Source organism: Egretta garzetta, unplaced genomic scaffold (genome assembly GCF_000687185.1).
Source record: "Egretta garzetta isolate BGI_Z169 unplaced genomic scaffold, ASM68718v1 scaffold296, whole genome shotgun sequence".
NCBI classification, from domain to species: Eukaryota; Metazoa; Chordata; class Aves; order Pelecaniformes; family Ardeidae; genus Egretta; species Egretta garzetta.
The window spans coordinates 1,495,222-1,507,513 of record NW_009259988.1 but is presented as its reverse complement, the minus strand read 5'-3'; the positions used below and the strand labels follow the sequence as shown (position 1 = coordinate 1,507,513).

Genomic DNA, 12,292 nt, shown 5'->3' with positions numbered 1-12,292 from the left:
GAAGAGCAGGATGCCATTTGGTGAGGACACATCAAACTGCAGCCGTTGGGATCTAATGGAAAGACAGGGAATAAATTGGAGCTCAAACATACCTGGGAGTGAAACCAAAGCTAATTGCTTCCACACTTCCATGGGCTGCTGTGTACTGGGGGCACCCTCCTCCCCGGGCTGTTCCCCAGAGTTCAACAAAACCCTGGTCTGGCAGAAAACACTGCTGCTCATTACCAAAGGCAGACAGGACACAGCCACTTAGGGCCAGCCAAGCTCTGCTGTCACAGAAGAAAGGGCCTATATTTCACAGACCTTAGGAATATTACAAGATCGAGGCTGGAAATCCTGTCTTGGCAATAGTCACTAGGCTACTGTACACAAACACAGCGAACATCTTGGAAGCAGCATTGTAGGGCAGGCTGACTAGCTCCTATTCATAACGTGACCAAGAATTCAGAGCTTGGCATTTCCCCCTCCCCTACAGTGAATAGATCTTACAATCGAAGCGCAGCGAGCCGTCCAGTTCACCTCTGAAATAAATGAGTGGACGGATTCCAGTAAGGATTGTCCGACTGCAAAGACGCCGCTCAGATGTGGCAAAGGGTCTGACAGGACAGAGAGTCGACTCTCAAATGACTGTGCCTGAACCCTTGCGCCCCTTCCACTCGGCTGTAGCAGCGGTCCCTTCCTATAGGGTTGTGTTCAGCTGGCTGTAAGCCAGAGCAACGTCTTGGCAACCTTCCACTGCCAGATTAGACAGGTTCTGAATTATCTGAAGAGTGTCAGAGGTACCTCTCTGCTGGCAAAAAGAGCTGATGCTCTAAAGCAAAACCGGTCATCTGGCTGCCAGATAGAACAAGGCTCATTTTAAACACGGGTTTTAAAAATTAACATGAGTTGCCTGCCTCCATCTTACAGCGCCGTCCTTGGAAGCAGACGCTGAGCAAATTCAGCGCTTATTGATCGCGTCTCTTGGTCTGACTGAGTCATGACACGACTGATATCTGAACTGTTAGATTTTCTTCCCGACTGAAACAATGCCAGTTCCCCCCCTGTCCTCTTGGCAGCCTTTATAGCATAAATAGACCGAAGCAGAGAATACACAAGTGGGCACCAACACCCACACAAAGGCTGAAGCAGCAGACAGACACAAACCCCTGCCAGCTCTCAGATGCTGAGGGTTCCTACCTATTATGGACCAACTCAGCCATCAGTTTGAGGACGGGTGTAGTGCAGGCTGGGTCATGGTACCAGAGTTCGATTGCCCGCTGTAAGATCGGCATGTAGGATGGGTAGCTGCAAGGTGAAAGCTCAGGAACTTTGTTGCTTTGCATGAAGAGAAAAGGTCACAAGTTCTACCAAAAAAAAAAAAGGGGGTATTTTGTAGACTGCACTCAAGGCTTGCAAAGGAGCTTACTTAAGGTGAAACAGAGATGCTGCTTGCTGGGGTCTGCTTTATCACAGGGGGAAAAACAATAATAAAAAAATCTTAATTCTGTTGAAGGAGTTGCATGTGCACTTCTTACACTAGGACAAGCAGAACCAGAAAGGTTATGAATGAAAGGGGTACAAAGATCTGTCACTGCACCAGACAGCTGACCTTTACCAGCCAAAGAGAAGTCTGGAGCCCAGATACCGTGCTCTTTGAGCAGCTATGCTCTCACCAAGAGGACAAAAATACCAGCTGCTGTTGGCTTTAGTGAGCAAGAGGAGAGCTTTTGTTGCTGCTGAGACACAAGCATCCCATTAAAGGTCTTTGTGCTTTACAGGTCAAATCTCTTCAGGTCCAATCGGAAAAAGCCCAACAGTTCAGCTTTGAGCAGATTTCTAGGTTGACTTGGTTGCAGACAGACCAAGTCAAATTTATTTTGGGGCTTAAAGACAAGGACACAGAGTACTATAAAAGTGAAGGGAAACCCCAGTCAGGATTTAGCAGGGAAAATAGGGCATTTGGATGCAGTCAGCCAGAGTCCTCCCCTCTGACGGACTGAAGTTTTAGGGCAATAGAAGGATACATCCACTCAAACAGCATCATGAAGCTGGTCTTGGCATTGAAGGCAAAGGCTATTCCCCTCAAGTCTCTCACCAAACCAACCAAAGTTCTCTGTATTGCAAAAGAAAAGATAGGTTAAAACATAACACACGTATGGATCTCTCCCTCCCTGGCTCCACCAGCCCAGAGCCACTTCCCTTCCTCCCAATCCCAATGGCAATACAGCCTTTCTGTGCTGGATGCCAGTCCCAGGTTACAGGCAACTCTTCAGTGCCAGAAGCCCTCTTTAATTTGAGCCAGTGCAGTGACAGCTCTGGGGTATTTCATTCCCAGCAGAAGGAAAGGTAGCAGATGAGGCTTGCTGCTTCACAGCTAGACCCCAAGGGATACGGGGACACCACCGCTTCCCCATACACTGAAAGAAAAGCACCTATCACTCCAGCATCTCCTTGTCTCGTTCAGAGGGCAGAAAGGCTCTTGCTCTGCAGGAGTTACTTGTTCTCTCCTGCCTGTCCAAACTGAAAATGTCAAAGCCCCTTAAAAGCAGGGAGAGCACAGCTAACAGGGAAAGTCCTGCCCAACTTACTTTTGCCTCTTGTTCATTGAAAGTATTTGTGCTGAACATCTGTGCCACAGTCTCAAAGGCAGCTGTGAGGGGAAGCATGAACTGCTCATACTGATCCTCATCTTCCCCTGGAAGAAAAAAAACAAATAAAAGAATTCAGGAGGAAATCAGACTGCACATCCCTGCGCCCCGCAGTGCTGCCTGTGCTAGAGATTCAGACACAGCTCACCCACGGAGCTAGGGGCAGAGAGACCACGGGCTTCCAGACAGGTGATCTACCACTGCCAGTATCTTAACTTGGAGAAAAGACTTGGAACAAATCCTGCCACCTCAGGAAAACATTTGGAATGTTATGAAGGAAAAATTTAGCCCCAACCTTGGTGGTGTGCACCTCTGTACCCAGCAACATGGCATCAAACCCACTCTTGAGCTTCTTTCCCCTCCTTCTTCTTATCCTATTTGGCTTCTCCCATTCCAGCATCCTTTCCTGCAGGAGCTTACAGCTCCCTAAATAGCAGGGCCCAGCACACCGCAGAACCCAGCACCCAAACCACGTCACCATTTTGCTCTGGTTCCCAGGAAAAGACCCGAGTACCTAAATCCACCATGAGAAGACGCCCAAGTGCAGTGTAGAACGTAGTCCGACATCTCATGTCAGTCAGGTTGGACTGATTGTTAATGCCCAGGAAGGAAAAGTGCTCACTCTGTAAATGCAAGAGAAGAGATGGGTTAAATGGGAACTGCCACCTTGGAGGGGCTCCTGTATCAAGGGCTGAGGATCCCTCAATCCCCAGCCTAGCTCTCAGCCTGTGCAAGGATGAGAAGCAGCGAGCTGCACGGTTCTCTTGCTACCCACATCCACCAGCCATCTCGGAGAACAGGCCACCAGAGGGCAACCGGCACCGCACCTGCACACCCCGGAGCAGTGTCCTATCTGCTGGCAAAAATACCAGCTATCATCTTTCATCCTGGAATTCCCCAGGACCAGATGAACAAGGAAGTCTTGCTTTGCCTCCAGAGAAGGAGATTGCAGAGAAGCAATCTGGCCCCCTTACTCATAAGGGACCCTTCAGACATTAAGGTTGCTGAAATCCAGCCGTCTGCAGACAGATCCCCAGTTACCCTGCCCGCATTCTCCACGGAAACAGCGGCCCCAGACAACGCAGTCTGAATGCAGCTTCTGGGCCAAACATGGGACTGCCTGTAAAACATCCCCCAGCTCAAGGAATACAGCGCCTCATTCAACCAGTCAATGCAAACCTTCTGGATGCGGTGCTGGGAATCTTATCGCTACAGCATCGGAGCATCAAATGACCGCATGCTCCCAGAGGCAAGCCAGAAATCTGATCCTTTGCTGCCGGCTTCTAGTTGCCCATTCTAACATTCCTGATTTCGAGTCAGCATCCCCGATCCGCACAGGGAGTACCATACCCGAGGTGACCACGGAACAAGGCTGCCATCCTGATCACTGCAAGTGATGGCACTTCTTCCACATCAGCACTTTTAGAATGAAAGCTGGGGCACTGAAATGCTGTTATATTTGGCATTAAATTGCATAAAGAGCGCTCACTGCTGTCGGCCTGCATGCGCAGCAGTATCAGCTGTCTCCATTTCACTCTGGAGATGGCTGTCTTTCAGCGGAGAAGAAAGGGACCACCACATTAACCCGTCGGGGATGAAAGGTATCACATAATTACAGCCCCTCAAAACTGACGGGCAGGCTTTGAACAGAGAGAGATGGAACACAGATCACATTTTCTAGAGGCTCATCTAGTATGATGGAAGCATCTGGGAGACAGGTAAACTTCAAAAGTGTGTCCAAGTGCTAAAATTAGGGGATTATCTCAGCTGCACAGAGGCAGATGGAGGAGTTTGCTGCGAGACGAAAAGCAGAAGGTGAAAGGACTTACCGTGTGATTGTTCAGCATGAACTGTACGGCGCTCAGCTTCACCAGCTTCCTAACGCTACTATATGTAAAGGGGGTGTTAAGGAAGCAGCAGAGTCAGCAGAAAACTTCTTGCAATGCTTGCAAAGCACTTTCCAGGGCAAAGTAGGAAGGGGACTTAACGTCTGTATTATTCAATATGTCCTAGCCTCTCTTCCGTTTGTTCCAAGAGCCACCACGTTGCATACATCTCTACTGTAGAGACCTGCAGTGACCGCTTTTATTTACGTTGCCAGGAAGAACAAGTAGAGGACTAAAATAACTGTGGGAGTAAGCTACAAAGCAATTATGATCCAAAATAAAAATAACTACATTATAGCCATCCACTGCAATTCAGCAGCTAGGTAAGATGTTGACCGAGCGCTCCGCTCTTCTCACTACCCAAAAGACGAAGTGGTTCAGGATTCTGTTACACGCAGAGTGCTCCTGTTCCAGCCGAGCATCTGGGTCACTCTTCCCCCATCCTGAGGTTTAAGTGTCCTGCGCACCCAACAGCTCTTCTGAAAAGGATATCCAATGGAGAGGTCATTGAGCAGCTGCAGCGTCTTGGAGGTGATCGGCTCGCATCGACCCCAGTACTTCAGGTTGGTGATGCTAGGGAAGAGGACAACAAGGACAGATCAGAGGGGTTTGCTCAGCTTCCCCTTTGCTGTGCGGCGGGTTCTTCCAGTTTAAAAGTCACCCAACATCATCAGCTCCACCCTCCACCAAAACCACAGACATCACAAGCCACAAAATATTGGTATAAAATTACTGTACTTACATTTGGTTGACTAGAAAATTATCCTTCAGATAATCTTCACTACTTGGGTCCCAAGCTACACTGGCCCATACCCAGGCCCTTGGAATTCTGTGGCACTCCAGGGCTGGTTTCTGCAGCAAGGGTAAGAGAATTCTGCGGCAGTGACTACATGCAGACGTATGCAATTCTGCACCTGCACCATCCACTGTCAGCTGCAGAATTCTAGTAGCCCTTGCTTCTTCCAGGAGAGCCATTTCACCCCTTGGGGATGATGCGCAGCCGGGGTGCGCGAGGGTAGGCAAGGCCCCATGCAGGTAAAGATGGGGGCGATGCTAAAGATGTTGAGGGGGAGCTAGCGGCTGCGCATCGCCAGGCACACGGCACTGGGCGTCAGCACTGGAGCTACTGAATTGGTTCAAAATGCTAACGGAGGCTGCCAAAGACATGACAAAAAGGCAGTCGACAGGTTTGGTCCAGAGGAGAGCTGCCAAGGAATGGGCCGAAGTGGGTGCCTACCAGAGTGGAAGAGTTTTAAGAAAAGGACTTGCGCTACTCTGGTTCTGAACAGCACAATTTGCAAAGAAAACCTCTGAAGGAGCAGTTCCCTCCCCATAGAGCTTTCGTGGCTGGTGATTGCCAATAGTCAAGTGATAGGGCGTGAGTGCTTGAGGCTGTCCCCTCTCTGACTTTGGTTTTACTAAGCAGGCACTGGAAAAAGAATCCATTATCCTGGTGTACGGCTTATTTTTGTGTCTCCATAGCCCAGGCTAGAATCCACGGTGGATAAATCAGTCCTGGATATTGCGCGTGACTTAAGCCCTGATAAAAGCTGTAATTCTCTCGAGTAGCCAGATGTTACTAGCTTTAGACTGAACAACACTCCCTCATGTTCCAGTTTTCCTGGTTACACCTTCAAATAAACCCTGGATGCAGGGTTGCAGATGCCTGCAAGCAGGGGCACTTACATTTTTCCTATGAAGACACTCAGGACCATGGTCTCATCATTCAACCCCAGGACCTCTGAGAGACGGCGGTAGAGCTGGAGAGGGAGAAAAAAAAAATAACAGCAATTTAAAAGCTGTCAACAAAACAAGTAATGATCAAGGATTATTTCTTTTTCACTTGTTGTTGCTTTGGGACAGACATGCCTGGGAGGGTCTATGCTCTGGGCTTTCCGAGATCAGCCAGAGAACGCACAGAGATGCTCGTGATCTGATCCAGACCAAGACTTGCCCTAATCACAGCTACCTCTCTTTTGTATCACTAGTCATAGCAGGTTCAGATACTGTATGCAGAAGCTGGAGCACTTGCTTTGCCTAGGGAAAGGGGACATAACAACTGCGCTCCTCCACCTGCGCCTACCTGCAGCTTCTTAGTGAATTTGTCTGGAACTCCAAGCCCCTTGTAACATCACTGCTCCCTAAGTCTGTGAGATGGGGAAGGAAGGTCATAGCTTACTGAAAAGGAAGAGAATCTAATTCTAGAGTAATAATGTTCCCATTCTTTACTATTTTTTAATTTAAGAAAAGGTATTTTGCATCTCTAAAGATGCACCAAGGCATTCCAAGTCCCACCTACAAGAGAACGGATATTTATCTTCACTTTAGAGCCAAGGAAGCCAGGCACAGATGCTAAACTCAGGCTCCTCATGGGTGTATGAGGCGGTGCGACTCGCACGCTTTGCTGAGTATATAGGGTTACAGGACTCATCCGAAGCCACAGCAGAAACCTGGCAGGTAACAAAACTGAAGCCAGGTCTGAAGTTCTAGGCTGCTGTCATAGGCATTGCCTCCTTCCTGAGACACACAGAACACAGTATTTGAAAAAGAACTCAGGGTTTGCAATGTTAACACTGGACATGTATCTTGAAAACACAGCACGCAGGCATCTCAAGTATTTTCAGCTATAAAGAAGAGAAAACAAGTAATATAACTTGCTTTCATTTAAAAAGGGAAGCTATTACTGGATTTTTGTATCACCAAAGAGACACAGCGAAGGGGACTGATTACCTTGGAAGACTTCTGCACCTGATCTCCGATATAGATCTTCCGGAACTGCTCAAAGAAGCTCAGCATGGCAAGCTCCAGCTTCTCATTCCCAGCCTGAGCCAGACGAGAGTCCGTCAGGTTCATCAACTGCAGCACCCTGGAGAGACGTGGGAAAACACACACCTTGCTGATGGATACTGGGAGAGAGGTGGGATTTCTGGCACATGGTGTTTCCAGGCTGCACTCAAGAGCAATTTTTACTTTCTGTGGGCATTGTTGGCTTTGGGTCTAGAATTGCCAAAACTGGTAACAAAACACTGACTAGGGCACGTTTCTCTTCTGTGCAAGGCCATTACAAGGCTTCTATATCCCTTCTAAACCTGCCCCCGTGCAAGGCCTTCGTTTTAATTTGCTGCAGAAGGGAGTTTTGGGTGCTTTAGCACCCCAGTGACCAGTCCATCATGTTCTCAAGCCCACCCGTGAAACCACTACCTGCTCCCCTCCCAAGAGCAACTCTAACCAACACTCCCACTTCAGTTTGGCTTTTGTTGGGAATCATAGAATCATAGAATGTTTTGGGTTGGAAGGGACCCCTAGAGGTCATCTAGTCCAACCCCCCTGCAGGAGCAGGGACACCGCTAACTGATCAGGCTGCTCAGAGCCCCGTCCAACCTGGTCTTGAATGTTCCCAGGGATGGGGCCTCCACCACCTCTCTGGGAAACCTGTTCCAGTGTTTCACCACCCTCATTGTAAAGAACTTCTTCCTTATATCTAGTCTAAACCTACCCTGGTTTAGTTTAAAACCATTACCCCTTGTCTTGTCACTGCTGGCCCTACCAAAAAGATTTTCCCCGTCAGGGAGCCCTGCAGAAACAACGCTGGGACCGGTGCACGGGCTCAACGACCAGACCTTGCTGGCAAGGAGGGGGTGGAGGCATTTTAGGGTAAATAACAAACAGGGGGGACAAAAGCAATGGTACTTTTTGGCAAGTGCCACAAAGCACAGAGTGGGAAAGAAGATAAAATGTAAATAGACTTCTATGAACAGGTATCATATACGCTGGCAGTAAATGTAGCTGAAATATATATGGGGTCTCACTATTTCCCCCTTCAATAACTCATCAGCTGCACGGGAAGCCAGTGCTTGATGTTATCTATTAGCCACAGCTCACTGCCAGGCCAGCTTCCATACATTCCCAAGTTTAGCTCCTTTTCCTACCCTGGCTTCCAAGCAGAGCAATTAGGCTCTGGACCAGAAGGCACTCGAGGTGGTTCGTGAGTAGTAAGCTACGTGTGCTCGCATCCATCAAATACAGCTTGCACTGGAGAGGATTTACAATCCCGAAGATCCAGCACGTGTTAGATGGCATTATAAAGTTTTAACAGCTACAGAGAAACTACAATAATCACAGCGTATTTACAGAGAAAACCCACTTTGGATTATTATGAGGAAAGAGACTTTTTCCCCCCACCCCAGCGAAGAACCATCATGCATTTAGTTCTACTCCAATGCATGCACTGAAGCCCGATATAATTCCCCTCTGACATGTTCTTCCCCTCTCATTTTCTTTCTTATAACCCAGATTTCCCAATTTAGCCAAGCCACAGCAGAAGTTTGCTGACTGGCTCTAGCCAGTGCCGCCAATCTCTCCTTTCAGGATGGCCAATTCCACACTGTTCTTTTCAGTGAAAAGAGGGGAAGAACATGGTGGCAGCTTCACGATAGCAATTCTTTTGTTGACTTCACGAGTGGTGCAGCTAGAAAACAGTCAGCATCCCTACCGACAAACCAACTCGCCATCCATCGCATCCTGCTCATCCGTGCTGGCGAACGAGACCCTACCACCAATCACTGCCCCGATAATATAGACGAGCCACGTCAGGCGCCCTGAAACCAACAGAGGACATCAGAACCAAGCACGTCGCACATTACACAGAGGAAGCAGAGATTTGCATTTTATTTTGGCAAAGACAGGATTCACAAGGAGTACCTTTCTGCTTTAGTGCCCACCTATACCAAAATGACTCAATTTTCCACTTGGTGGAGAACAGGCACGACTTTACCAGAAAAGAAACAAGAACGCCAGGTGTGCCTGGAAGATTTTCATTACTTAAAGCTGCTGCACTGCAGAAAGCCACTTTTTTTTTTTTTGTAAAACTGTATTCTATGTATTTAAACATGTGCAGGTGCCAGCAGGCAGCATTTATTCTTTCAAAGTACATGTGGCTGGTGAAGAAGTCAACGTCATATGGAGTTTGGCCCACACAGGAAAAAGAAGAAAAAAAAAATACTGGGTTAGATCAGACAATGCTGTTTCAGGAGGAAGAGGAACAGTTCCCATACTTGTGCTGATGCACCCAACTCCTCCACAAAAGGAGAAAGCCAGCCACATTATCAGAGAGGGGGCATAACACAGCTCTACCTGAACCTCCAAATGCTTTATGGCCAGCATTAAGCAATTCCTAAACCAACCGGCTGTGCAGGTACAAAACCTCCATGCTGAACCCACCCAATGCTGTGGACAGATGCCCTCCTTAGAGAGTGGCACCAGCTGAAAACCCCACTCCCAGTTACCCATTACCAACCACCAGCTGGAGATTTCTGCCACAGAGCCAGTGGGGAGGTTCAAATTAGCACTCCATGTCCTGCCTCGGATTAAAGAGGGACAGGGCAGGCAGGAACATCCTCATCACCTGTCTCAAAGACTGGGCAAGGAGATGCACTACATTTCCCCAAAAAAGGAACAGAGTCACAGTTGTAGGACAGCAATACCTTCAGCCAGCATTGCTGCGTGTGTTGGGAGTGTCTGTCCACAGCCAAAGATATTCTACACATTAATACGGGCACCCCTCCAAGGGAGTGTTTGACATCTGCCTCCCCATTTATGGATTTCACCAGGAACGCAGGATTCTGAAATGGTACTTTTGAGAATGGGCAACCTACTGCAAGCTCACAGGCCACAGTCCTCCAAACACGCTCACCTTCTTGTACAGCAACGTCCATGGGGCTGGCGGTGGCACTCTGCAGCAGCTCCTGGTAGGACTGGGCTGACTGGTCGAAGAGCTGCACCAGCAGAGCGCAGGTCTTCTCATACTCGCACCGGCCAATGGTGGAAAGCTGATCTAGCTGCTGTTGCACAAGGCCAGTATCATCCAGTGGATCCTCCAAACCATCCCTAAGCAGCAAGAAAGCAGATTAGAAAATAACTTAAAATGCAAAAGTAGCTTAAACCATAACATAAGCTTATTTCTATCAGGTAGAGGATGCCTTCCTAGGCACAATTCCAATGACTAAAGTCTCTGCCTCTACTATTTGTCACGACGGAGAGCTACAGAGACTGACGTAATCATCTGATCGTTACTGCGGCCATAAATCAGAACAGTAGCAGTTCAGGTGGGAAGGCCATCAGGACCTGGGATGAGTAAGCTTTTTTTATGTCTTTAACATTTATCCAGGTCTTTGAACAGGATGTGCAGTGCCAGGAACAAGGTCTCTGGTTGTCTTTGTACAAAGCTTTCCATCTTTCTCAATGTTTTAGTTGCCTTTTCCTCTAAATACACCAACCTCAACAGCGAGTTTATTGTGAGCTCCAGGGCGAGCTAAACCTGCTGTGCCTCCCTTGCATTGCTAGATACCTAAAAAGGGATAAGCTGGTCTGTCTTCCTCAAGACAGGCATTACTTTTCTATATTTGACCATTTGCTTTCATCAAATACAAACACACACAAGGTGGAATTCATCCCACACAAATTCAGGCACGGCAATAGAGTCCTGTAGGCTGCCCCTACACTCAAAGAAAGGGAAGAAAAAAAAAAAAAAGAAAAAGATACTTTTAGGTATAATTTGTGCCATCCTACAGCAGAGATCTAAAAATTGAATCACACTTTGCATACTTATTCCTCTCTGCTACAACAGCAATTCAGAGTGTGCACAGTATGTTGCAGATTTATGAGGCCAGGCAAGATGAACTCTACCCATAACATGTCTGAAACCACTCGGGTCAACCTCAGCCATTTGGGATTGAGCAAGGTCTAAAAAAAAAAAAAAACAACCAAAAAACCCAGCTTAAAAAAAAAAAACCCATATCTTTTTTATAAAAGAATATGCAATTTAGGTAAGCCTCCCTCAGAAATCCTTCAGTGACTCACAAAGCTTCCGGCAGTCATGCCCATTTTTAAAAGAAAGCTCAGAGAGAGACACACTGGAGCCTTCTGCGTTGGACTCTGGTGCCGACGAGCAGCCGTGCTGCCATCCCTCTGCTTTCCTTACCTCAATATGATGTGCACAGATTCCAGCCTGGATGTGATGTAAGCTTTTGTGACTTCTGGTGTGTATGTTTCGAGCATGTGAGGCTCTGTGGCTTTAACGTAGGGCACGGATGCAGCCAGCCGCTGCCACAAGCTTAGGAGATAGTGAACGCTGTTTGGTGCGAACTCCCAGTGCTACCCGGAGCCAAGAGAAAGAAAAGGAAAGGAAACCAGTGAGTTACGGCCGTGATTATTCCACCCGTATGATTTTTGACTCATGCAGCACTAGATAATAGCAACAGCTACAAGCTTTAGAGATCTGGTTGCCAATTTTAACATGGAATTTCAGTTCACACCTGAATTCAGCGGGCATTATCAGCATTCAGGAAAGACAGAAAGATAATCCAGAGTTCCTAGGCCGAGTAGCTGAGCCAAAGCCTTTGGTCCCAGACTACTGCTGAGCGCATACTGTAGTGCGCTGCAGACAGCTCCCCCAACAGAATGTACAGTTTAAAGCTGTTTTCCAGATAAATATTAAAATTTAACAAACGAAGGCATTATGTAAGCTACCCAATTTTTTTTTAACCCATATTCTGTGCAGGGGTGTAGTTACAACCTGTACACCAGTGGAAAACTCAGTGGGAATACAGCACGATATTCATATCACTAGCAATCCCTGCAACTGCATTTTAACAGTGAAGTGATACATAATTCTAAAAATATGCCTTATTTAACAAGGTGTTGGGTTTTTTCCCCCCCCTCCCCCCTGCTAGGACATGGAAAGACTCTGGAGGCATAGCAACCCTGCCTTCCCCCACA

The 12,292-nt window shown here is 47.7% G+C and overlaps 1 protein-coding gene across 2 annotated transcripts in view; it reads right to left on the bottom strand.

Moving 5' to 3' along the window:
* The window catches only part of XPO7 (exportin 7), a 34,645-nt gene that overhangs the window by 5,936 nt on the left and 16,417 nt on the right, over positions 1 to 12,292 (bottom strand). For both annotated transcript variants that reach the window (XM_035896047.1, XM_009640560.2), the window contains exons 11-22: positions 11,496 to 11,668; positions 10,209 to 10,402; positions 9,009 to 9,114; positions 7,247 to 7,382; positions 6,203 to 6,276; positions 5,009 to 5,089; positions 4,460 to 4,523; positions 3,145 to 3,253; positions 2,571 to 2,677; positions 2,007 to 2,095; positions 1,180 to 1,287; positions 1 to 52 (exon numbers count right to left, since the gene is read on the bottom strand). In XM_035896047.1, the coding sequence (XP_035751940.1) occupies positions 1 to 52; positions 1,180 to 1,287; positions 2,007 to 2,095; positions 2,571 to 2,677; positions 3,145 to 3,253; positions 4,460 to 4,523; positions 5,009 to 5,089; positions 6,203 to 6,276; positions 7,247 to 7,382; positions 9,009 to 9,114; positions 10,209 to 10,402; positions 11,496 to 11,668 (1,293 nt within the window). The remainder of the gene's footprint in view (positions 53 to 1,179; positions 1,288 to 2,006; positions 2,096 to 2,570; positions 2,678 to 3,144; positions 3,254 to 4,459; positions 4,524 to 5,008; positions 5,090 to 6,202; positions 6,277 to 7,246; positions 7,383 to 9,008; positions 9,115 to 10,208; positions 10,403 to 11,495; positions 11,669 to 12,292) is intronic.